The 26,617-nt window shown below is 48.4% G+C and overlaps 1 protein-coding gene across 6 annotated transcripts in view; it reads right to left on the bottom strand.

The window, feature by feature from the left end:
- Positions 1-26,617, bottom strand: part of ACACA (acetyl-CoA carboxylase alpha) — a 111,308-nt gene that overhangs the window by 66,869 nt on the left and 17,822 nt on the right. For all 6 annotated transcript variants that reach the window (XM_018084801.3, XM_018084798.2, XM_018084797.2 and 3 more), the window contains 24 exons: positions 26,479-26,588; positions 25,944-26,025; positions 25,489-25,587; positions 24,651-24,757; positions 23,815-23,925; positions 23,399-23,608; positions 22,767-22,937; positions 21,423-21,584; positions 20,968-21,131; positions 20,071-20,221; positions 19,511-19,614; positions 18,903-18,984; positions 17,666-17,811; positions 16,863-17,013; positions 15,417-15,551; positions 14,896-15,042; positions 14,209-14,397; positions 13,535-13,635; positions 13,340-13,428; positions 11,544-11,668; positions 8,198-8,311; positions 6,619-6,732; positions 5,913-6,002; positions 5,345-5,463 (listed from right to left, as the gene is read on the bottom strand). In XM_018084801.3, the coding sequence (XP_017940290.2) occupies positions 5,345-5,463; positions 5,913-6,002; positions 6,619-6,732; positions 8,198-8,311; positions 11,544-11,668; positions 13,340-13,428; positions 13,535-13,635; positions 14,209-14,397; positions 14,896-15,042; positions 15,417-15,551; positions 16,863-17,013; positions 17,666-17,811; positions 18,903-18,984; positions 19,511-19,614; positions 20,071-20,221; positions 20,968-21,131; positions 21,423-21,584; positions 22,767-22,937; positions 23,399-23,608; positions 23,815-23,925; positions 24,651-24,757; positions 25,489-25,587; positions 25,944-26,025; positions 26,479-26,588 (3,073 nt within the window). The remainder of the gene's footprint in view (positions 1-5,344; positions 5,464-5,912; positions 6,003-6,618; positions 6,733-8,197; positions 8,312-11,543; positions 11,669-13,339; positions 13,429-13,534; positions 13,636-14,208; positions 14,398-14,895; positions 15,043-15,416; positions 15,552-16,862; positions 17,014-17,665; positions 17,812-18,902; positions 18,985-19,510; positions 19,615-20,070; positions 20,222-20,967; positions 21,132-21,422; positions 21,585-22,766; positions 22,938-23,398; positions 23,609-23,814; positions 23,926-24,650; positions 24,758-25,488; positions 25,588-25,943; positions 26,026-26,478; positions 26,589-26,617) is intronic.

The raw sequence follows: 26,617 nt of genomic DNA, 5'->3' as shown, positions 1-26,617 counted from the left end.
TCCAACCCCAACCATTCCATCCTTCTGTGTCAGAGCCCCCCRGCAGCGCTGGGGGTGACACGGACACAGCGATGGGGCAGTGCTGGCCCTGCTCCCCTCAGCTGACCTCAGGCTCACTCACCTGCTGACCACACCAGCCCCAGCCCTTCTCCTCATCTCTCCTGAACTTCCAAAAAGGCCCTTCTTGGCCGGGGACGCCGATCTCACCAAGGATCTGCTCCACACCGATTCCAGCTCTGCTGTCACCATCACTCCTGCTCCCCCCCACCATGCACCTCCTGGGGAATCTCAGTCTGGTTCTCCTTGTCCCCCTTTTCTTTCTTTTTCCCTTTTTTTGTCTCAGACAGGAGCTCTCTCTCCCCCCAGACCACGGCCAAGCATGCGAAGCCCGCAGGCGAGCTCCAGCTGCGAGCGAGTGCCAGCGCAGGGCAGAGCTTTTGAAATGAGGCAGCAAAGCAGAATCAGCTCAATAACCCACTTGTAGTTATTAACAGCAGTACCACAGGAGAAAGAGCAATTCCACTGGCTCTGACCAGTGCCATTCCTCTTATGTTTCTTCATTTCTGTTGAAGAATCTAACCAGAAGGCTGTGAAACATGCCTCAAACCACACATTTTGATTGGGTTTTTCCTCTCCCTCTTTCTTTCCTTATTCTTCTGCTCCCTCTGTGATTCAGCCAAGCTGAATCTGCTACTGAAGTCCAATTTGCATAAAATTATCGTCGTTCCATTCAGTTTGCTGCCCCTTCCACAGCCCCTTCTTTGCTCTGCTGGAAGATGTTGCCCTTTCCGAAGCAGGCAAGCCAAGGGAACGGCAGCACATTACTGCTGCCTGCTGCCTAATTAACATCAAACCTCAGCACGGAGCTGCAGGGATTTACAGGTGTCCTGGAATCATTTTCCCCTCCTCCCTCCCGATGCAAACCAGTCTCTCAAAACAAGGAGGGGACCTCAGGCTGATACCCCACAAGTTATCCCTCTGGGGCTCTGGGTACGGTCAGAGCCCACAGCAGCACAGCTGGCTCACTCCTGGCATCTAAAGACTGATGCAAGAGGCTGTTGTAGCAACTAGTCCACAGAAAATGCTCCCATTTTTGTCAGAAATTCAATTATAATGGGTACATAATTGTAAAATTGTAGTAGGAAGGAACTCACACACACTGCTTTAAAGTGTAAGCAAGTTCTGGAGTTCTTAAAAAAGCACTGTTTGGGAAACAGGGGTATTTAATCTGGCTTTCAGCCTTCCAAATGGTTTCTACCTGTAAGTTAAGGAAGAGGCTGACAAAAAGGAACAACTAAAATATCCCATAGATGATAAAACATCAAGAGACAGCAAAGGAGAGATCATGCATCACGCTTAAGCCTTGAAATCAGCAACATCTAAGTCCAAGGAGGGTGACAACAAATATCCACAAGCACAGAGAGAGGAGATTCTGGGCAAAACCAAGCACATGCCAGTTGAGACATTTATACTGATGGAGATACCCTTGGACAGGGCTCGGAGCAGCCTGGACTAGTGGAAGGTGTCCCTACCCATGATAGGGGGTTGGAACAAGATGGTCTTTAAGGTCTCTTCCAGCCCAGGCCATTCTATGGTGTGCTGGTGTGAGACATCTTGTTTATCCAGTTTCCAAAGTAAAACTTGCTTTAAAGCTAAGCAAGCCCATTATCAAAACCTAAAGTCTTCACCTGCAGTGCTAAAACCTTCCTCACTTCCTCCTTCCAATGGCACATCCTGACCAAGTTCCCTCAGGGCACCTCAAGGCCAAGTGTGGCAGCTGGGGGTGGCACGTGGGACAAAGGAAAGGTGTGGGCTCAGTGCCCACACGGATTGGGAAGGCATGGCTGAGGCACCAGGGAGCAAAACTGGCTGGGTTATACTTCAGTTTCCTTTGGGGCTCAACATATCAGAAGGCAGAACCCTGTGGCATCACTGCCATACCCAAAAATAAAGGTATATCCAGCACCTCTAAGTCACCTTGTCAGCACCTGTCTTAGCATCTGACACAGGGAACACATCCACCTCGGAGGAAAACACGGATCTGTTTTGTGGGAACACATTTACCTCCGAGTTCTTCCCCTCTGATCCTCTAGGATCTGCTACTGGGGAAGGAGAAATCAAGGGAACACCCCGGCCAGGGGAATGTGGGGAGCTGGAGAAAAGGGGATGCTCTGGGAGGAGCAGAGCAGCTCCAAGAGCTGGCTACAGCAGACAATGTCCCAGTTTAATTTAAACCTTACAGCCTCAGACATAAGAAAGGCTGTTGGAAAGCAGGAGAGGAGAAGGGATTAGAAGAAAACACTTTTGTTGAGAAAGCACTATAATTCCCTCTCCTCGACACACAATGTTTCTTTGAACAGAAGATTTTAAGCTAAGATTAGGCAAGGCCTGTTTCGTGTGCTGAACACCTCAGAAAGGCCTTTCAGTGTCTGTCACCTGGGTTGCCACCCTCACAAAGGCAGCTGAACTCTCTGAACACCAGTCAATATTCCACTCGCTTCCCATCTCAGCAGGGCAGGCAGAACAAGAGGGAAGCAGAGAACAGCTCTGAACAGGGCTCATTTCTTCCTCCCATCTTTTCTCCCCAGGACTCTGGCTGGCTCAGAGAGGCAGGTTATGCCAAGGTAAGAGCTCTGCACACAGCAGTTGTTTTTTGCAGTACCCTCTGCAGCGTGGAGCCATTGGCATCCCGGAGATCCCCTTGGATCGCCTGCTCCAGATTGGATTTCTGCAGCCGCTCTGCTTGGAGAGGGCTCACAAACTCCATTTGCTGCCAGATGGTGACACTGCACTGCTCATCTGCCCACAGTGGGCAGAAGGAATGCTGCTTGGATCTGGGAAGCCCTCTGTGATTTCCATTAGAAGCTGTTTTTCTCCCTAGGACTCTCCCTCACCGTCGGGATCGGGGTGGATTATTACAATAGGATGTTTTCTTTTAAACAAATAATTCCCCAAACAGTTTCTGCCCACAAAACCCACCAGGAGCAGGTTGCATTTCAGTGACTTTGTCAGCAGATTTAACACTTTTTCTGTCCTCTCTGCTTCCATTTAAAGCTTTCCTGTGGGCAGCTGATGGAAATCTTTCCATGGGCAAAAACACAAAGTCTGAGTCCAAGCTGTGATCAGGCAGCTCAGAAGTAGTGATTGGGATTGTTTCTGTCACAATTAAGTAAAGCCATAGCTGGGTTAAATACCAATAAAAAAAGAATTTAAATATAAATTCATAAATTTAATTAGAATTTAAACCATTATCAGTTTGCCATTTTCTCTACATGAGCATTTGCTTCAGTAAAATTCGAGCTCTCAAAGGTTCACAGAAATCTGACACAAAAGGGACCAGGGTTTAAAAATATCTAACAAAGTGCTGAAAAATGTGTGGCATCATATAACACCAGTTCCAAAAGTGAATGCTCTCTTAAGGGCTCTGTGATATCTGCTCCTGGTTCACCAGCCCTGCAGAGCCTCAAGGGGCATTTTGGGATATTTTGGCTTTGGGGTTTGCCCTTGGAGTGCATTTTTAGCTTTTCAGTCTAAAAGTTCGTGCTACAGAGATACAGCAAAGCACGTGATGAACACAGAACATGGTCAAAAACAACAAAAAAGACTTAAGCAGGACAATGTCAGAATTTTGGGATTTCTGTGTCTTGGGTTTAACACCAGGGATGCCTTCAGAGCTCCTTAAATCCACACCCTCAGCCCCTGGGCACCCTGTGCTTCACCCTGGGCACACAACAGCCACGCCAGAGGGAGAGCAAGAAGCTGCATCAAGCACCAGGAGCCAAAATCATCCCTGGCAGGTGGTGGCACCTCAAAGGAGCAGAACCTTCCTCTTCAGGTGGTGAACAGGCCCCTGAAGCTGCTTCCCTCTGCACAAGGGCTGCGATGCATTTGTCACCCATCAGCAGCACCGATGGCTGAGGAGCAGAACTGAGCTCAGAACATGGTCCCAGCCCGTTCAGTGCAAGGGGAGAGGAGACTGGAGGACAAAGAGCTGTTCCTGGAGCAGGAACAGTTCTCTCCCAGCTGACCTTGTCAGATTAAGCGTGTGCACAGAACAGGGCAGTGGGCAGCATGGGCAGGCCAAAAATCCCCAAGCAACAAAGGTAACTGAGGCCAGCAGAGAAGAGATGGAGAAAGAACGAGGGGGGAAGAGAGTATTATAAAGGGGTACTAAAAATAGTATGCAATTATTGACAAATATTCCAGAAATGTAGGAACCAGATGAGCCCAAACTCATGTCCTGTCTGCAGCAGGAGTGGCTGGTGGGGCTGGCTGGGGACAGCCATTCATTTCCAGCAAACCAGGTCCTGAAAACCATTTCATGAAAGGTACTGATGGATTCCCAACGAAGCGAGACCGGACCCCACCAAAAATAAAATCGGGAAAAAGATGCTTGGAAACAAAGGAGGGAAAGAGCAGCGGTGCAGGAGCAGCACAGACCAACAGTGGCACCCGGTGGCCGCGGGGCCTCACTGCGGCCAGCACAGCCAAACATCAAATATCAGCTAAAACACCCTCCTGAGTGAGAAAACACAGCGACTGACTGACCTGGCAGATGCTGGAGAAGCAACCTGGTCTAGTGGAAGGTTCCCTGCCCATGGAACAAGATGATCTTTAAGGTCCTTTCAACCCAAACCACTCTATGATTCAATGATTTGATTATTCTCTAAGTTCTGATAAGCGAGTTTTCTTTTTTCAAATGCACAAGAGATGCCACCCTTCTCTAGACAGGGCAGCAAGAGCTGATGCTTTTGGCTGCAGTCATGAGAAATGCAAAATATTGGCTAAAAAAACCAAACTATGTCAATTCCAGCATTATATATAAAATACTCAAATGTGTATCTTGGTCTGCTCCAAAAAAACATCTGCTACAGAAGATGTCACCTCATCCAGCAAAGCCAAGGGGGAAAGTAGAGCCAACACAAACAGAAAGGGCTGGCAGGAAGGGGACAGAGGCTGTTTGACTGTTCTGTATTAAAGTTCTGAGTAACTGATTATTCTGTCTGGAACTGTATCTTTTGGAAGGCTTGGGATTCAGCCAGGACTGATGTTCTGGAGATAAGTTACTGCCCAAGCTGAAGTTAAAAATCAGAAAACACATGAAAACTGTATCATATTTAAATGAATCCAAACTGCACAAACTACAACCCCCAGCTCCTGAAGTTTTAAACAACTCAGGAGAAGGAACTGGGTAATGCAGGTTTTATCTTAAGAAATGTATGCATATTTGAGGCACTGGGGCTCTCCCTTTCTCCACCCATCCTATTGCAAGTTATCTTTGCCAAGGCAGGATGAGCCCCTCACAGAGCTCCAGCTCCAAAGGCACCCGAAGACGGGATCTGACCTGTTGGGGTGGGAGGTGGGCAGCATGAACTGGAACTCCACCACGCAGGTGTTGTCCTTCAGCTGGCGGTGCTGGACACTGTTCAGCTCGTAGGCAATGTAGGCCCTCCGAACATACACCTGGGGACAGAGAGGCTGCATCAGCCCCACCCGGCTGGGGAAGCAGAGGGAGAAGGCAAATAACACACCAGAGGCTTCGAAAACATTAAAAACCAAACAGGTGCCTCCAAATGAGTACCTAGATAGAACTCTAATTCACTGAGAATCTGAAGTTGTTCTTTTGAGGACGGCCAGTCTGGCAGGACAGAACAATCAGGATTATGACTCCATCCTCTGACAGCAGCTTCACTGCTGCTTTCAACCACCTCAGACCTCTTCACACATAGATAGCTTGAACTTGAAATTTCAATCAATTATGAACATTAATGCTGTTAAATGCCAGACTCCAAGTGTGCCCCATTCCACACAACCTACAGCTCTCTTGATCTTGCAGGGTAACAGTGCTCAAAACAAACCAAACCCACAGAAAAATTAAAAATACTCATTTTTTTCAATGGGAATAAACTTACCTCCAAAGCTGCCATTCTTACCACCTGGTTAGTGTGGTAGAAAAAGTTGGGGAGCACATCAAAGATGGATGTTTCGGATAAAATGAGTTTCTGGAAGAGATCACATTAGGCAGGGATTTAAAAGAGAACCATCTTGGAAACAGGGCCAGGCAAAAAATGAAAAACCCCAAATCAAGTCTGACTAGCTCTGATTTCTAAGCTTTTCCCATTGTTCATCAAGGATGATGGACTTTTTATATTAAATCGGAGAATATCTCAAGTTGGAAAGGACTCACAAGGATCACTGAGCTCCTCACAGGACCACCCAATGCTAAACCACATGATGAGCAGTGACATCCAGAAGCTCCTTGAGCTCTGGGCCACGACCACATCCCTGGTGAGCCTGTTCCAGTGCCCAACCACCCTCTCAAGTGAAGAACCTTTTCCTAATGTCCAATCTGAACTTCCCCTGGCACAGCATCACTCCATTTCCTCGTGCCTGGTGACCAGAGAGAGGAGATCAGCACCTCTCCTCCACTGTCCCCTGTGAGGAAGGTGTAGACTGTCAAGAGGTGATTTTGATATCAGCGGAGGAACGAAAACAAAACAGGGGGCAAAAGCTGGAAAACCAGACCAACACCATTGAAAGCCACAAGGACCTTGGGACTGGAGGTGAGATTTATTACAGAAGCACGAAGATGAGCGAGGAGAGGAGCGTGGCAGGTACCTGCAGGTTCTCGATGCAGAACTGGTGCCCGTACATGTCGATGGCGGACAGGAAGATGGACTCGACCTGGTTGTGCCGCAGCTCGTAGGAGGGCAGGTGGGAAGCGATGAGAACCTGGAAAACCACAAACACCAGGAGTGTCAGTGAGAGGAGCCACGCTGGGCCACGGGTGGGGGGCTCCATCCCTGAAGAGGTGACCGGTTCCTCCTGGGAATTCTGCGGCACCCGAGGGATGCTGCAAACTCCCTCCTCTCCCCAGCCTCATTTGTTTATCCGCTCTGTTTGTATCATTGGCAATTCCCCACAGAGAAAAGGAACAGCTTCAATCAAGTTCCATCAGTGCATGTGATTTAGCAGTGCAGAGCAGTCCTGGGGATTGCCGGGCCGGCTGTTAATTGGGAAGCAGAGCTGGCAGGGAGCAGCTGTGGGAAGGCCCACGCAGAGCTCTGGAGCAGGGGAGACAACAGACACCAGTGCCAGGTATTAAATACCCAACATGAAGGATGCAGAGATAGAAAAGGGAAGCAGTTTGCAGGGAAAGTGAAGTGAAAGAGCAGCACAGGGACTGCAGCACCCTCCCCAGTTGCTGCGGGAGAGGTTCAATAACAGAATGGTTCAAGGACACAAACACAACCCCGAAGGAAACAGAAGGTCACTGAGCAGCTTCAAATACCCTGTTCATTTTGAGTACTCAAGCTAAGAAATGAAAGGAGAGATCTCCAAAGTGTCAGCTTTCCTGCTTTAGACTTTTAGGCTGGAGATAGGGACTGTGGAATGAGAGAAGTGATCAGACTCAGCGTTACCACAAAACCACTGTGCCCTCTCACCCCTTCCTGCAACAGAGGAAGAGTTAAACCAAACTGCTAAAGAAGAAGCTCACAGCAGTATCTGTGTGGCCACATAACATTTAAATTAGTTCTGCACTAGAGTCTCAGAACTGACAGTATCAAGAGTTTTTCCAATTATTTTCCTGTTAAAAAAAAAAATTCACAAAATGCAACTCAAAAGCTGGAAGAAACCAAAAGAGCAACATAATCCTTTGTGATAATTCCTTAGCAGCTGCAAAGAACATCTGGTTCTTGTGTAAATGGCTCTCTCTGTCCTCTACACACAGGGATCCACAATTGTAAGGCAGCTGAGGAACATGGAGAGCATGTCCTTGCTGTTCCTGCACAATCCAGGCAGGCTGTGCTGGTCGGTTTGCAGATGACAAAGCCACCAGGAGCCACAGTGACCATGTATTTCCACCTCCTCTGTCACACAAACCATTGGGCTACTCCTAATTCCCTCCTGTGTGAGCCAGACAAAACTTTTTGGAGGAGCAGGGACAAAGGAATGTATCTTAACTTTAAATATTACAGTGACTGGGAATCCACTGCAATCTTAGCCTGTCACCACAGTCAATGACTGGTTAATGAGCTTCACTGTCAAAGCTGCTCACAGTATCTACTCTCTCCATTTGAACAGTAATCAAAACAAACATCAAGAGATACAGACTTCCCAGAAGGGTGAGCTCCAGGCAGGAACAGTTCCATACTGAATCAGGGATCAGCTGGGATTGCTGGACACACTCCCTTACCTGCCGTGCCCGCAGGGCCACCTTGGCGTTGGTCGTCTTGCTGAGCTGGGTCAGCTCGGTCAGAATATTGATCAGCTCATCTGTCAAGGTGGGGTCACGGCCACAGAGCTGGTCCTGGCAATGAACAGAACAGGAAATTATTAGAACAAGAGGGAAACCATCTTCCATCCTCCCTCGAAGGAGTTCAAGGCTGGAATACAGACACACAACAAAACCAAAGAGCATAACTGTCAGTGTTAATGCTGTTCCAAAACTCTTCTGAATTCTTCCATTCAGTAAAATGCAAACAGCAAAGACTTTCTTCCAAAAATAGTTTTGATTTCCACCATGAATAATCCCACAGTCTTCAACTCTTCTTGTGAGCCTCCCACTCCCAAAGCTGAAAACCCTCTAGGAGCCTCTAACGTGTTCCTTCCACACAGCACTTAACAGCTTGTCTTGGTAAATTAATCACAGGAGGGAAATGTGAGATGAAACAGGAATTTGCCACAAGAAAGAGCTGGTGCCTTAAAGTTTTAAGATATTCTGAACACCTACAGTCCAGAAAAGGCCCTTTGAAGATCCAAGAAATAGAAAAGTATAAGAGGAGACCTCTGTGCAGCAGGTTAGATAGATAAGCCTGTCAGAGAAAATAAAGTAAAAACCAAACACAAATAACACAAGTCCCATAGACTGACTGACAAGAACAGCTCATGAGATTCCAAAGCTAAAGAGCTTTTCCCCCACATTGCTCTTGATCCCTTTCTCTCTGACCCCACTCAAGCACGATGGCACCTCTAGGAACAATGACACAGGTCTCTCAGGGAGAGACTCAAATCCCTCTGATTAAAAAAATCTAAGCTCCTAACTCTGATCAGGTTGCTGTCCCCTCCTAACCAGTCTTGGGCCAGCAAACATTGCAGTGATTGCTCCCAAAGAAAGTTTTGTGCATTTATCCACTGCAGGACACTGTGGGAATTCACAGTGAATAATTCAAGAACTGCCTTGGTCGGATTTGAAACACAAATTCCAGGTTGTTGTAATGTTGCTGCTCCAGGTAACAGAAATCCAATAGGACACGGGACTCCTGCCATGCCACCAGCCATCCCTCCTGCTAAGGCAGGTGTGTGCATAGAGCAGCCAGTTAAGTACAGAAAACGAACATACAACAACAAATCACACTGTATTTCAACAAATATATGAAGGATGAAGTAGTTCCCACCCTGCCTTAGGAGCCTGCTGGCTACAAAAGGTGAATGATGGCAGCACAGCACTATTATTAAAACCATCCTCGGAGCCGCTCGTTAGTAATGGATTCCTGGGATACATCAATAACAGCCACAGAGGCATCGAGGTACTTGGACATGTCGCTGCCCTTGGACAAACTTAACCCACCCCACAGAAACATCTTGGCCACCCATAAAACACCACAGCCTCCACCATGGTGACACCAAATGTGCCACCGGGTCCCTTGGACATGAAGAGTCAGGTGGAAGAGGAGTGACCGTCATTTGTTTCACAGCATGTCCTGAAACTCAGGGAAAGCCAGTTGTGCCATGGGTGACCAAAGGCACATTGCCCCTCCTGAGCCCCTGTTCCCACTCCAGAGAAGTCCCTGTGACACCCAGAAGGGTAGATCCCGCGGCAAGGCGGCACCACGCTGGCAGCGGCGGCTCCAGCAGCACTCGGGTCACCCAGGAGGGTTCTTCCACCTCTGCTGTTTCAAATTCCCAGCCAACTGGGACATTGGCCTTTACTTGAGCAAAAATAACTGACAGCAGTGACCACACAGGAAGGGAAAAGGAAATCTCCTTGAGGCCTCCCCGCACACCCCTCGCTCCCTCAGACGGCCAAGGCAGGGCCCAGCGAGGCTCTGCCTCCCCGACACGGCCTGTGCAAGGGGCAACGAACCAGGCCAAAAGTTTCGGTCCCATTTTAGCAAGAAACAATCGGGACGACAACAGCAGAATAGAGCCGGGCGCTGGCGCCGCGCTGGCTTCGCCTGCTCCGATTGGCAAAGGCAGCAGCGAAGCCTCAAACCAGCTCTTTGACAAGGGCTAACGCCTCGCCGGCACCCCTGTGTAATTACACACTTGAGTGACTGGACTCTGAAGAAAATTGAAGGCCTGAGCTGAGAACAGCTGCCATTTTCTCTCTCCATCACGCCAGCATGATTACTTGAGAAATGAACAGCCCCGGCTCAAAGCTACTCCAGAATTCTCAGAGGAAATATGGCTCCGTGTTCAAATAATGAGATTCTTAAGGCAAGCGTTACTTACAATCACACCACACACCAAAAAGGGAAAGGGGAGGAAAAGAGGGGAAAAAGGAGAGCCAGAAAGAAAGAATTCCAGGGTCCTTCCATCTTACAAATGAGAATTTAAGAAACCCAGTCTCGGCCTAGGAAAATTATGATACTTCATTTGCTTTGGAGAGTTATTTCGTGGATGGTTACTTAGGATATATTTTTGGCAGTAACAGACCATATTATGTTTGTAAAATAAAAGAAGAAAGAAAATGAGTTTGGGGAAAAAGAAGAGACAGTATTGGAATCAGCCTCTTAAAAAGCAGGACACCCAAATCCAGTCTGTTGGAAATCGTGTTGCAGCAAAATTCATTCTGCCTTGAGGAAGGTGAGCACTCGTTCTGCATCAAAGCATCATGTGAGACAAGGATTTTTTGGGCCATTTTAGGAAACAGCAAAAAGAGACAGGCCTCAATTGGGTTTTTTTAATTTTTTTTTCTGGGAATGTAATTTACTGGGAGTTTTACCCATTAGAGTGGGAATGAAGTTAATGAGGACTGAGAATTTTCATGGAGTAACAAGCCAGAAGAACACAAGAAGGAGATGGTGGCACGAGGATTCCTTGTGTTTCTGAGGTGGAATCTATGTCTGACCAAGAGAAATTCCAGCCCCAGGAGATTCCCATTCCCTCTGTAAGCCCCTGAACAGCCACACACATCCTAAGGGGCAAAGGCCTGATCTGGAGTGACCAACTCTGGGCTGACACTGAGCCCTGCCAGAGTCCTTCGTGCAGCCCAAGGACAGCCAGTCCAAAAGCACCACTGCAGACCCCAGACAAGACTTTCTGGGACTCCACCCAGGGAGGAGGAATCACTGCCAAACCTGTAAGACCAAACTATGGCTCAGCAAGGAAGAGCCCTCAGGGGCCTCGATACGGGCTGATGCCATTCACTACCCACCACCCACCTCCCTTCCTTAGCAAAGAAGGACCATAAAAATCTTGCTGCTACTACAGAATTACCACCACAAAAAGAAACCACCTGCTTTCCATGGGTTTGAGCTGCCAATGCAGTACCTTTCCAAGCATCCCACACACGGGAAGCAGCAGCAGCAGACACTTACAATGAGCATTGTAACCAGCAGGTTCTTCTTGGTGACCTGGGCGTGTGAGAAGATGTAGTTCAACACCGCGTTCATGTCACTTTTGTTCTCCTCCCGAAGGGTGAAGACACACTTGTCATAGTGACCTGCAAGCAGAAATGCACAATTTTTTCCCCAGTCTTCACACCTCTGTGTCAAGGGATACAAGTTACTGATGTGTCTTTATCTTTCTACGTATATTTTTTAATAATCTCCTTTGCATGGTACCTGAAGGGAGTTGACAAGAAAGATGGAGAGAGACTATTGCCAAGGGCCTGGAGTGATAGGACAGGGGGGAATGGCTTCACACTGCCAGAGAGCAGGGTTAGATTGGATTTTGGGATGAAATTCTTCCCTCTGAAGGTGTGGAGGCTCTGACACAGGTTGCCCAGAGAAGCTGTGGCTGCCCCATCCCTGCAAGTGTCCAAGGCCAGGTTGGACGGGGCTTGGAGCAACCTGGGCTAGTGGAAGGTGTCCCTGCCCATGGCAGGGGGTGGGACTGGATGATCTTTAAGGTCCCTTCCAACCTAAATCATTCTATGGTCCACACAATCCATTTTGGGAAGGAAGCATACCCACCACCACAAACTGCAAACTTTAATTCAAACATCCTACTCTTATTAAACAGCTCCTACACCAAATGCCTCCTTCGTGAGCAATACAGAGAGGAATGGTTGGCTCAGACTTTCATTCAAATGACAACTGGAATGAAATAACAGCAAAAAGCCTTGCACCATCCTCTACTATCAGCAAATTGAAGTGGAAATGAACCTGCAGTAGCATTAGGCTGGTGCAGGTAATGGAGCAGGAAAAAAGAAGAGTGGAATCTGAACTACCTGTAAGAGCCAGAGCCTTGGAATTAGCCAGGGCTTCATTGCCATCTTGTGCCTGGATACAGCAGTGCAAGGCATTGATTCCACCTCAGCTTCAGACTGAGCTCATGGACAGCAAACAGCTTCCTGGCACTTTACAGCACGTAACTCAGTGACTTTTGGTTTCACTGCACTTGATTTCCTCACCATAGAACTTAACAAAAAGGCAAGACAGAACTAAATTATGTGGTGAATTTAAATAGGTTTTCTGATTCCAGTTTTTCCTGCAGATGTGCAGAAATCAGGAAATACAAATCAAGTTTCCAATGTGAAGATTCTACACGTGGAATAACCAAGTAGGGGAACGCACCAGTGGTGGGTCACTGCTGACAGAGTCAGGGAGGGAAAACTGCTTCACCTCTGATCTGGAACAAGCAGAGACCACACGGAGTGGCTCAGCCTTAGTGAGCTCAGTGAGAGACCAGAAATGGCAACACACCTCATAATTCAGCAAGTCTATATCTTTTTACTCCAGGTCATACAAAAGTCCTCAATTAGAGGATCAGGAACTCCTATGGAAGTTATTTGTTTGAAGTTACAAGGAAAAGGAGCATTTCTACACTGAAAAGAGACCAGAATCACATCATGACACGGCAGGATAACCAGAATCATCCCAATGGCACGGGATGTAAAAGAAGGATAAACCACCAGAGGAAAACCAGTAGAACAGACAGATCTGGAGTGGAGTTTGTCATTTGCCTCTTGAACACTCTTACCATGAAAACTCAAAGGGGACAGAAGCTCCTCTACAAAAGCCAGGATCTGACTGCAGATCCTTGAAAACAAGCCTGGGCAGCTCACCCTCACCATGAAGTCAGAGCAAACCGCCTCAAAGGGGCCCATGTGGACTTTCTGGGACCAAGTATGGCTTCAGAAATCAAATCCTTGGTGTGCTCAGACACTCACCGTGCTGGAACTGAGTCTCCACCTTCAGGTACTGACGGAGCAGATCCATCACCACGGCCTTCATGTGGCCCCGGATCCCACTGCGGTACCTGCAGAAACCCAGCACAGAGTGAGCCTGCTTGAACACACAACCCCTGCCTCCCCTGCTGTGGGGAGGAGCTCACATTTTGCAGGACACCCCTGGAAATGGCTCACCTCTGCACGAGCTGCACAATGCTCTGAGTGTTCATGAAGAAAACCTCCCGCTCCGACTTGCGGTTCAGGGTGGCGGCGTGGCTGTCCAGGATATTGGCAATCTGCAAGAGAGCAACCACATGACAGTCCCGGTTCTGGATGGGATCATCTGGCTGAAGAGCCAGCAGAGAGTCTGAGAACTTCCAGACACACCAGAGAGAGCTCCAGCAGAGTCCAGTAAAAGCCAAAGCCTTACACTGCTGAGGAAGTTAATGACCTGACAATGACACAAGAGTCAATGCATGATTTATACAGTGGAGAAATCATCCTCCAACATCTCCTGACCTGGTCAGGCCTTCCTTGGCTGCAGTTATTCTTTTTTAAGGTGCAAACTGCACTGCAGCACATGTACCAGGTAAAAAGCAAACAAACAAATGCCCACAAAGCTACTGGTGAGATTAAAGTGTTTCTAAACTGCCTGTTTAAAGCTACACCGAGCAGGGAACACATACCCTTCAGCACAGAGGAAGGAGACAAGCCTTTAAGTTCAAGTGATACAGGCAAGCATCTTTCATCATGAAGATCCCACGTTCCAACACACCTTTCAGGTTCAATTAATCTCCAGGTAATTTAAAGGAACCTTCTGCCCCAACATAAATCAACTTTTGTCCCTCTGTAGAAGTGTGGTTGATCACCTGTTGGCTGGGAAACTGGCAGAGGACTGATGTGATGTTGCTGGCATATTGGGCCATCTCTTTCTTGATGGACTTCTCTACATTGGGTGGGATCCGTCCAGACACACTGGTCATGATGTCCTGAAGTTCCAGCAGAGGCAAAGATGGATCTCTCAGAGTCTTCATCAGTCGCTCCACCCAGCCTTTCACCTACAGAGAGACAAGGCAGTGTAAAGACAAGCATGGAGAAGAGAATAAGCAGCAAGAAGGGAAAAAAGGAAAGGGGACTCTCCCATCTAATGCTGGACATCAGAAGGAATTTCTGGGTGGAGTCCTCATCCCTGAAGTTGTTCAGGATACGACTGCACATGGCACACAGTGCTCTGGTCTGGCTGATAAGGTGGGTCACAGGTTGGTCTCCGTGGTCCTGGAGGTCTTTTCCAACCTAACTGATTCTATGATTCTGCTGTGACTAGACCTCTCCAAGAGAGAAGGACATGGATGCACGAGGTGTGCTTGGACCCTGTGAGATCTTCCTCTCTGGTGAGACTGACCACAAGAAGTCTAAACAAACCCAGCTGAGCTGGCCATAGCAGGGCACCACTGCCCTGACTCTGGGTGCTCTGGCTGTGACAGGCAAATTGGCCAACCCTGCCCTGAGCTGAAAGAATATTGTGCTCCGGCTCTGCAACAAGAAGCACCCAGTACCTTGCTGCTGAAGAAGGGCTCTGGCAGGCAGTACCCATTCATCACATTGACCAGGTTATCCAGCACGTAATGGAAGATGCGATGGAGTTTCTCCCCTCTGAGTGCTGTGCTCTGGATCTGGGGCAGGGTACCCGTGTGCAGCTCAGCCTGGAAAAACAACAGTGGCACTGACCCCCTCTCTGTGGCATCAGCCAGGGGGGCAATGTCCAGGTACCCTCGACTGGAGCCTCAGATTTAGTTTGGAAGGATTCCCAGAGCGGAAAAGGTACTTGGCTGAGAGACACAAACCCACATTAGTACTGAGGTAAGAAGAGACAACAGGAATGGTAGAATTATCCTGAATCAGAGAGAGAGAGAATAATCTGAGTCCAGTCCTCAACTGAGACAAATGAATGGTGAAGTGACAATTCCAGTACAATGCACAAATGGGAAACTGGTTCACTGGACCATCTCGTACCACTCTCAACATCACTCCCCTATTAAAAACCCCAACAACATCTGTGCTTCCTGCATCTCCTCACCTGCTGAACCCTGCTGGGATCATCCAGCTGGAGCTTGGCAATCACACAGCCTGGGTCCAGGACTGCTCCTGGTCGTTTGACATAGTGGATGCAGCCTGATTCCCCTGCTGATACCGTCATCACCATTTTCATTACCTGCACAAGGAAAACAGGTTACACACTCAGCTTCCATGTGCCCCAAAATGGTTCTAGTCTTGGGAGGCAGTGTCCCACCACAGACAGACCTACATGAGCAGCTTGGCATTCAGGCTTTCCCAAAAGCTTACAAACACACACACTGGGAACAAACCCAAACACTAAGGTGAATGGGAGAACCAAATAATTGGCCACAAATCAGTGCAGCATGAAGCCATCCTCAGGAATGTCACGTGCTCCATGCTGCCAGAACCAACAGGGACCCAGGAAGGTCCCACATTCAGCACAATGAACAAAGCAGACACAATTTACTGCTGCAGCTGCTGGACTCCAAAGGCTCCTCTCAAAAGCTACAGCAACACCTTCACTTTGAGCAGAGGGAACCAGGGTCACCTTCTAGAGCCCTCAGACAGCTCTTCCCAGACAGAAAGGCTTTCTTAGATCAACCATGGAAGCTCCTGCCTTTGGAGCAGAAGGGTTGGGCACGGGGGAACCAGCTTGGTTCTACCCTTACTATGCTCTACCCAACTGGGAGCACTGGGACTGTGTAGGTGGTTCCTTCTCAGTCATGACCCTGTTGCAGTGTAAAAGCACTTACATAAAATAACTGGATCTGTGTCTTGATATTTTTCTCCTACACATTATCCCCAAGTGGTTTAATTGCCCCTCTGTCATCACACACCCTCCCCTCCCTCAAATCTGTTTTGAGCCACACACTCCTACACAACCCCTCGTGCTTTCCTCACCGAGATGCAGAAATTGCTCATCCTCCTCCTCTGGAAGAGTTAAGTAACTTCCAAGGGAGAAGGGAGGAGTGACACTTATTAACTCATCCGATCAACCTGATAAATGATCAGGTAATCAGAGAAGTCTTAGTTTCTTACTTAATCCTGGCACATAACTCTGCTTCTGAGTCTGTGTTAGTACTACAAGTGGAAGGTCTGGGGCTTTTCACTGGACACCTGCTCCTGCTCCTACAATGGTCTTCTTCACCACCACTGGAAAACACGTGGATCCCACTTTCCCTTGGAATCACAGCAAGATGACAACCATGGTCTCACTGCTGAGAAATTCTGCTTAGCACTTGGTGTACAGTCATTAACACTCCAGCTTCAGCTGTTCAGTAATTTTCTCCCCACTCCATCACTCTCACTGATTCCTGCTTTAGTCCAGGTTATAACACGGACAAAACTTGGAAAGGAAGTGCTGTGAATTATCCCTCGTGCTCAACCCCCAGTTCCAAAGCACTTAATATCCCTCCCCCTCAGCTACTGCCTGGGCAGCCAAGTCAGTTCCTTGAGACTCTTTTACCTCGATTTCTGCAAAGCACTGGCCTGCAAACACGTGTCCCCCATCCTCCACCACGTACTGGATCAGCTTCCCCGCCGAAGGCGAGCGCAGGATGGAGGGATCGTTCTCCTTCTCAAACACACACGTCTTGTTCCCTATGGTGATGCGGTACCTAGGAAAGAGTGGGACAAATCACTGCCACAGAATTCCCTGGGGAAGGCAGGGGAAGGGGGAAATGCATTCTCTCTTTCCCTACTCTAGTTCAAAATAAAACTAAAGGAAAACACCTCAACCAGCTGAGAGGTGGAGATTCTGTAGTATTTCAAGCCCAAAAGTTATCCAACATCTTTGTCCTCCTGACCAATTTGTTAAGTTTCCAGGAACAGAACCCAGCAGGTGGAGCAAAGGTTCACATTCCAGACCTGGGGATTTTCTGGCCTCACTGCTGTGATCCTTGCAGGGAATTTTGAGGGAATGCACTGAAACAGCACATCTTGTCTCTATTTCTAAGGCAGCTGTGGAGTTTCAAGGATTTTAAAGATTTTCCTGTTCTGGTTTTTGGTTTTTATAATCCCAAAGGGCATTTTCGAAGAACCAGCAGAGGAACAGGGACTCCACATTGGTGCACATTCAGATCTTCCTTCTAACACTAACCAAGATCTGCTCTCCAGGTGAAGGCAACTTCTCCCTTTAAACTCATCCACAACACATCTAGGAACCTCTTCCTAAGAGAGAATTCCATTCCCAGCTGATCTTTGGGAGGCATAAAGTTACAAGTACACCCAAGTTTGATTTGTATGTAAATGTTAAACGTTAATCTGTACCTGTCCACTTCTTCTTTCATGTAGGTGGTGTAGCTGCTGCCATCATAGGAGAGGAGCAGTCCCCCATCACTCAGCCTGTGCACATCCACTTCCACACAGGAGTTGTTCATGATCACCACGTAGGAATTGGGAGACTGCCGGGTCACCTGCAGGTCCACAGGAATGGCAAATATCCCATGAATTAAACACAGCCTTGAGAGTGCCTTAGTTGCCACAACACACACAGTTTTCCAAGCGCTGCAATAGTGGGAATTAAAGAAGGGGAACAGAGACATTTGTTTTCCTGTAAAAAAATTTGGGGTCATAAAGCCAAGCATTTGGCAGTCAGGAGATGCCAGAACTAATGCTGTCCATGAATCTCAATTTAATCCTCTCACACTCAAGGGCTGACTGTGGAGGTTTGATTGTGCAATCATGGATCATTTCGTCACCCTGATCTACGGATGAGTCACGGTCGAGTACTAAAACTGCATAATGGAGGAGAGAATTTGGGGGAAAACAGAGAGACTCTCCCCCAGGGAAAGCAACAAATGCTCTCCCTAGAGAGAGGGATCCTATCACAGTCTCTGCCCCAGAGCTCCTTTCTGAAGCTGGGTAAATGCCTTAAAGAAACTTCAGCTGCTGCTCAGTGCCTCTGTTCCTCATCAGAGGGGTGCCAAGATGAAACCAGGGAGGTGCAGGGGTGCAGAACACTCAGATCTGCAAAAACCAGCGTATGGTCACATCTACAAAAACTTCACCATCCCAAATTTGCCCAAGGAAGCTAATGAAGATTGCACAGGCAACCTTAAGTCTTATATTTCCTAACTTTTGCATGTCTGGTTTCACAATATCAGGTTTTGCACTCAGTAAAGAAAGAGCAACAGTAAAGAAACAAATTGCTACAAATTCTGTCACATTGATGGGTGAAAAATCACATATTCAGAAACATCAACTGAAAGTTTTGGTCAACGTGTAGCAGTTTTGCCTATAACAAAGTAATTTCCACCCCACCCAGAGCATTTCTTGACTCCAAGAGGTTGAAATGTTTACAGAGATACGGGAATGGAAAGATGGGATGGGGTGTTATCATAAGGGAGGTTATACTGATTTCTTCACCCACTGAAGCAGAGAAAATAAACCCTGTTCAGGTGTAATTCCCATAATTACACGTTCTACAAAGACTAAGCCAGAGCAGCACACACAGACATGTCCAACTCCGTGGCAGGAGGATGGTTTTCCCCACTGTCCATCGTACCTTCAGCACATACTTCTTTCCCTCATAGATGAGTTCCACGTCCACAGTGTTCAGCAGGGTATGAGCAGGCAAGACCTGGCCCCTGGGAAGAGAAGTACAAAACAAAACTGATCTTCCACAAGCCACCAAATGGCTACCAGGGGTCCAAATGGGTTCAAAGATGCATGCAAGGAATTGGGAAACAGCAGCAGAGAAATGGGAGAAGGTTTTTATAGAGTCTCTTCTTAGGAGAGACATTTATCAGTTTGACAACGTGAGCCCATCTCCCCCCAGCTACACAGGTTGGCTTTGCTCTCTTTTCCATTCACCCAGGGGTGATTCAAGATTCCCTAATGCTGCCCTCGCAGCACACAGAGAAAGAACTCCATGTTTCCGAGTCATTTCCTGGAGTTTCTGCCAAAAGTGCCAGAAACCAAACCCATCTGTGCAAACAGCAGGGGACATTTCAGGGAAATGCACAGATACCTGCCAGCTTTCTCAGGCCAGCGGAAAAACAGCTTCTTGGGGCAGTGAACAGTCAGCAAATAACAAGCCCTGAGTATTTCTGGACTGGATTGAACAACACTTGTAAGTCAGAACTAATTACTAGAGAGCACTTGTGCTTTTACCTTTCCAGGGAGTGCAGGAAGTTGGAGACGCTGTTCCGTAAGCTCACGTCAGCCACGTGCAGAGCCCCACACACCACTCCCAGCATGGTGTCAGGCCTCTCAGCCTGCAAAGAGGGGGCACAGGGCACAGTCACACCTCCTTCAGCTTCAGCCCAGTCTGGAGACCGGACAAGAATCACCAGTCTCAGCTTTATTTTTGATTCGTGGCCAACATCTCTTTAAAGTTTAGTTGCTGTAGCAGCCACATAAACTCTGCATAGAGGCAATTACCTCTGTAATTCCTTAAAACTACATCTTTTTCTTCCTGGATCAAATCTTGAGACTCCAAAACACTTGTCTTAATTCCCACATGCACTAAAGATGCTTTTCTGGTCAACTTTAAGACCAACTTTCCCCAGCAGGCACGACCCGGGGTTTTGATATACATAAGAATTAAGGCCAGTGAAAATTCATTAAGTGGACATTAACCACTCCTAAATCCTCGTGCTTTTGCATCAGCACACAGCAAGCCCTTCCCCTCCTCTTTCCCATCTGTATTCCTGCAAGGAAAGCAGCTGGACCTGCACTTTCTCAGCGATCAGCCGGTCCAGCCAGCCCGTGTCGATGCGGTTCTGCTGGAAGCTCTCCGTTTCCAGCAGCTTGATCAAGTACTCCACAGTGGTTCGGAAGTCCCCTCGGATGGACAGCTCCTTCAAAGCCACCACCATGTTTCTGAAAGGGAAAAGAACCTCTCTTATCTATCCCATGCTAACGGTGATGTGCAAGCTGGCAGCTCCAGACAGCTCCCTGTGAGCTGCTGGCAAAAGCAGCCTGAAGGGAAGAGCAGAGCATGTGCACTGGAGCAAGGCCCTGGATGGCATGTTTGGGAATGAGAGAATATTCTTCATCCTGCTGCTGGTGTGAAGAAGAGCAGCTCAGTGGGATCAGGAGTTCCCCCTGCTATCACCTCACCACCCAGGCACCCCCCATGTGTCAGAGGTGTACAACACACTTGGTCTCCATCTCACCCAGAAGGATTAAAAACATGGAAGACAAGTCTGACAACCCTGTCCTAGGACCAGATGCTTTAATATTCCACACCACAAGGGCACTCAATGGTTTACAAACCATCCTAGGGCATCAGCATAACAAGTCAGTAATGTTTTTCCTGTTAGAAGCCTTCACCTGAACACTTCAAAGAGGTTCTTCCAGCAGCAGGGATGCAAGACAGGGATGAAACAGGCAGGAAAAAAGGAAAGAAAATTAAGCAAAAAGTGTAGAAATGTAAGTGCAACGTAGTGGAATTGCAAAGCAAGAGGGGTGAGAAGCCTGACCATGATGTGGAAAACAAGGTATAGAGAGGGAAACTTCTCTTAAAACTCCTAGAAGTAAGGAGCCTTGTTTTTCCATGGCAGTTTGGATCAAAGAGGACAAAACTAAGCAACTTCCAAGGCTCTACCACATTTCTGACTACTCACGAAATGGCTTCTTCACGATTTTCTCCCCAGGAGAAGCAGTGACCAAACTGAGAATCAGCAAACTCATGGAGCCCTCCTGCAGCAGCAACACTGAAATAGCCCCAGACGTTCTTATTGCTGCGGAAATTCAGCTCCTGAACTGTTCCAGAACTGGGCTTAAATCCCTGTAAAGACAGACAGACATTGCTCTGCATCCTAAGGAAAAAGTAAATAATCCAGAATTAGGGAAGCAATTAGAGTTCTGAAGGCTCTTAGAACACCTCTTAGTGCTGCAACCTGATATACACATAAATAAGTTCTGGCTGTGTCTAACCAGAGCCCAGAGAACCATCAGCCAAGTGAGGTAAGGGAAGAACCTTTTGAATTTGCTGCCAAAATTTTCAGGAGCAGCAGCAGGGATTGACCCAAGGTGTGAAGTCTGTGGTGAGCAGTAGCTACAGAATTTAAGCCCTCACCTCATCAGGATTCTCACTGGTGATCCGTGCAGCGATGACATGGCCACGGGGACTGGGGACATGGGCTGAATTCTCAAAATCAATAGTTGTGTCTCCCCATGGAGAAACACCATACATCACCCGGATATCCTTGATCCTGTGGAGGGGGACACCCATGGCAATCTAAGGAGAAAAAGAAATATTAAAAGAAACCACCACTGAGTTTCTCTCCTCGCAGACCTGAACATTCCCATTTCCCAGGACAGCTGAGCTCAGTGTAATATCCACCTTAAGCCCTTCAGTCAGTATTTTCCATTGACTGATTAAAAGGCTCCAGGGAAAGCAGACAGTGCTAGGTCAGCTGAGGATGGGCATTAGGCCTGTTAAAAATACACTGAGGTCCCAGTGAGACAGGAGGGCCCTAAGTGGTTATAGGAAACCGTGGAATTTTGCAACTACAAACTGTGGAGAGAGTAACCTGCAGAACCAGCTGCTGGCTGCATCTTATGGAGTAAAGTCCCACTTATTCTGTTCATTAGTTGGAGGTTTTTTGCTGAAGAGGAAATGTGTGGGAGTCACGTATCACCTACCTGCACATGGGATATAGGCTACATGGGATTGTAGAGCTCTCTAATGTGTCCTTTGTGTTCTCTCCTCTATCAGCACCAAGATCTAGAGATCTGTACCATGTCAGTGTGTGATCCAGCTCTAACCCAGCCCAGCTGGGCTCAGACAAGAGCCCTCCCCCCTTGTTTCACTAAGCCTTCAGCAGAACAGGTTTTTCATGCTCAGGCCTCTTCCAGGTACCACTGATCAAACACTTCTGAAAGCCTCCAAGAGCACAGGACCTGTCCCTGGCCCACCTGAAGCACAGGACCTGCCCCTGGCCCACCTGGAGCACAGGACCTGCCCCTGGCTCACCTGGAGCACAGGACCTGCCCCTGGCTCACCTGGAGCACAGGACCTGCCCCTGGCTCACCTGGAGCAACAGGACCTGCCCTCTGCTCACCTGGAGCACAGGAACCTGCCCCTGGCTCACGGCTGAGCACCGGACATGCCCTGGCATCACCTGGAGCAACAGGTACCTGCCCCTGGCTGCACCTGGAGCACAGGACCTGCCCCTGGCTCACACGGGAGCACAGGACGCGCCCTGGCTCAACCTGGAGCAACAGGACCTCCCTGGCTCACCTTGGATAGCACAGGACCTGCTCCTGGCTCATCTGGAGCACAGGACCTGCCCCTGGCTCACCTGGAGCACAGGACCTGCCCCTGGCTCACCTGGAGCACAGGACCTGCCCCTGGCTCACCTGGAGCACAGGACCTGCCCCTGGCTCACCTGGAGCACAGGACCTGCCCCTGGCTCACCTGGAGCTGTGCTGCAGGCAGGTTGACATCAGCCACCATCTCTGTGCAGGGATGCTCCACTTGCAGGCGGGGGTTGAGCTCCAGGAAGTAGAAGCTGCCATCCTGGCTGTACAGGTACTCCACAGTGCCTGCACTCACGTATCCCACCATTTTGGCAAGCTTCACAGCACACTAGGACACGGGGAAAAAACAGGATTTCACTTCCAGGCCTCGTGCTCAGTTACCTGCACCCTGTCCATCCACCCCATCCACTTCAGAACTTTGCTGGCGTTCTGAAACACCCCAAAGCTTGTACCAGGCCTGAGACCTGCACTCAGCACTAGACAATTCACACAACTCCTGCAGCTTGCTTTTAATGTGATAACACACATTTAAACCACACTTCTCTCCCATTTTGGGGGTGCAAACATCTTTGAAGGGAGCTCTGCTGCTGTCTGTGAGGACATGGGACCCTGTCAGCGTGGAAAGGTGAGTGGCTGCCCACACCAAGCAGTTTAAGACACACAACTCCACGTCACTCTTTTAAAAAAGATTCAACAGCGCACAAGTCTAGTGACGTAAAATAAAAGCAAGAAGTCCTGCCTGTTTCTGGAGCCCGACCAGGAGAAGGGAACCTGCAGAGCCACCCTCACCTGCTCCATGTGCTCAAACACTGTGGAAGTTGCAATAGAGGCAGGAGCCTCCTCGATGATCTTCTGGTGCCTGCGCTGCACGGAGCAGTCCCGGCCGAAGAGGGAGATGGCATTGCCATACTGGTCTGCCAGGATCTGCACCTCCAGGTGCCTGGACTGCTTGGCCAGTCTCATCACAAAGATGGGAGAGCCCGGCACTTCAGTCTGGACCTACAGCAGAGACACAAGGAACAGGCAGAGCACCTCTGGTAAACACCCATCTCGGTCACAACCAGCCCAAGGGCGTTTCTGGAGCGAGGAACATCCATGTTACTTCCCCTGGGCCACCCAAAGCTCAGTCATTTGCTACAGTGGCCTCAGAATCATCCAACCTGAACATTTAGAACAAGGCAGCACAAACCAAGAGGAAAAGTTACCTGTCTGAACAGATTGGGGAAGTCATCTGCATTGTTAACTTTCCTGATTCCTTTTCCTCCTCCTCCTTCAGAAGCCTTGATCATCACAGGGTAGCCAACCTCCTCAGCAGCCTGGCCAAGATGGGCAGAAAAAGAGGGGTAAGTATAAAAAGGCAGCAGAATCAAGTTGAAAAGATCATTATTTCCCTGTTGATTCGCATCCAAGCTTCCACATCTGACTCTATTTAGCAACCAGTGGGATAGAAACCAAACATCCCAGTTTGAGAGGGTGTCTATAGTTGGAAAAATCAGCAGGGATTTTGTGACTACAGAGAACTCTGGCCTCTCAAAGTGATCACAAAATCTTTTGTCAGTGCTTCAGTGCCACTAAATTTACAAACTGACTGGATTTTGTACAATACAGAAAATCAGTAAGCTAGGTAAAACAGAAAAAAATCATATATTCCACCCCCTCTCTTCCCAAAAGAAAACTCCACATCCTGTATTGTGCCAGGAATATTTCTTATTCTAGAAATCTTCCTCAAGGAAGGATGAAATCAAGTGTGAGGTCGTGGATCTTTATTAAAAACACCTTCTTCCTGTATTAAACAAGAGCTAGAAGAGAGCCTTTAATGAAACACAGCCTTGGTCCCAGATTTTGCCTCTTTCTGCTAATTCTCACCTAATTCTGCAGGCTGGGCCCATAGATGTGTGAAAGATCACTTCCTAGCTTCCAAGCCCCAGCTCTGAGGCTGCAGCCTCGTCCCACAGTTTGCACTCCCAACAGAAGCAAATCCAGCCTCTGGGTCACCCCAGGTGTGCAGGCACAGCCCCTCAAACACCCCCAGGATACCCACCCGCAGCCCGTCGTCCGCGTCCTTCACGTAGCCCTTCTCGTAGAGCTCCTGGGGAACGCTCAGGATGCGCTTCTGGAGGTCGTTTTCCTGCCAGTCCACTCGGAGACCTGAAAGACAAACACCACCCTCCTGGCTCCCCGTGCTGCAGGGCTCAGAGAGAACCCACGTGTGGGACACGGGGGACACGAACAGCAGCGACAGCTCCGCGAGGAACCAGGCTGGAAGCACCCCAAAAAGGGAGAATGTGGAAGGTAAACAGACATTCCTCGTTTCTGGGGAGCAGATCTTTTCATCCAACACATTACATCCCCCCTCCATCTACCTGTGAGAAGCAGGTTGTTATTTACAGTGTTTTGAAAGGCCAGAGAGCTTCCACGGAAGCAGAGTATGGGCTGTGGGCTCCAAAACTGCACACAGTCATGGAATGGTTTGGGTTGGAAGGGACTTTAAGATCATCTCTTTCCAATTCCCTGCCATGAGCAGGGACACCTTCCACTAGACCAGGTTGCTCTAAGCCCTGGGTGTATCAGGTGAGCCCATGAGCATAAGCTGTACTCTAAGAAACAACCTTTTCCATGTTTCCTCACTTCTCCAAATCCCTCCTACCTGTCCTCCCCTGCACGCTGCCAATTCCTCCTACCACCCTCCATGCTCACTCCACCACTGATGTAACTGCTTCCAAGTGTGGTGGGCAAATACCCCTAACTTGAAACCCTGAACAGATAGAACATCCCTAGGGACACATTTCTGAGCACAGAGCTCCTTAAAAATTAGACACGTTGAAGGGGAAAAAAAAATTAGGATGATCTTGATAAACACTGGGCAAATTCCTTCTTACCACTGCCACTCCAAGGAAGGGTCGGAATGCCGGCGGTCTGAGCCACGATGGAAGAAGCAATTTTATCTCCTAAGGCCCACATGGCTTGGCTTGGAGGACCTGCAAAGAGCAAAGACAATGCATGAGAGAGACATGAGCAAAATCAAACATGAGGGAAACGTCCAGAAGTCTAATTTAGGTAAAACTCCACTCTTCCCATAAAACTGAACCCTCTTTAAAATGAGAACAGGGACATTCAGGAAATCTTTTCTGATTTCTTATCTCAATATTCAAAGATATGCTGCAGAACTTGCCCCTTCTTCCATACAAGGACCACTGTAAAGAACAGATCATCCATCTTGCCCTTGCAAACCATTCCTCAGGGCTCTCTTTTACACTCAGGATTTTCTATCTCACTAAATCTGCCCATCTTAAAAGTAAGGACCAGACATCAGACCAGCAGTGCATCTCCTCACCCATGAAAGCAATCCCGTTTTTGTGCAGGAGTTCTGGTAGTTTAGGGTTCTCGGATGCATGGCCCCAGCCAGCCCACACAGCCTGCAGGAGAAAACAGCATAATTCACCCTTTGTTGGAGGAAAACAAGCAAGTGAGCAGAAACAGAAGCACTTCAGGTCGTTTTTTTCCTCACTGAAAACACCCTCAGAACATTCAAAAGCCAGACCAGCTCCTGAACTACACGGTGTGTTTAGTTTAAAGGCTGTCTTGTATACTGTAGGCAAGTCCAAGCAGGCTGCTGCAGCAACCTGCTGAGGAGGAACTGGGTGCAGGAAAGGGAAAGGGTGAAGGGAACCTCCCATCTCCTGCAGATATTCCTACTGGGAGATCACTGCACTGCAACATGCATTGCCTTTGGGTGCTGATTGAAATTACAGGTTTGTAATTTCAATTTCTTTGTCCTGCCTTGTTCACCAGATACCACTTGTTACTGAAGGAGAGAAGATTGCTCGGTGTTGCCTCCTGTTCTGGAAATTATCTGTGACACTTCTCACCTGCACTGGAATCCTCTTGGCAATGTCAAGGATGAGTTCCACGTTTGCATAGTTGTTGTTGTTGGGTCCCCCTGGAACGGGCACGTAGTGATCTGCCATTTTAATATACTCTGCAACACAAAGTAGGTCTCATTTAGGT

This window comes from Manacus vitellinus, unplaced genomic scaffold (assembly GCF_001715985.3).
Source record: "Manacus vitellinus isolate BGI_N305 unplaced genomic scaffold, ASM171598v3 scaffold_76_pilon, whole genome shotgun sequence".
Taxonomy (NCBI): Eukaryota; Metazoa; Chordata; class Aves; order Passeriformes; family Pipridae; genus Manacus; species Manacus vitellinus.
Note: the sequence above shows the minus strand (reverse complement) of the source record. Positions and strands in the feature narration are given on the sequence as shown.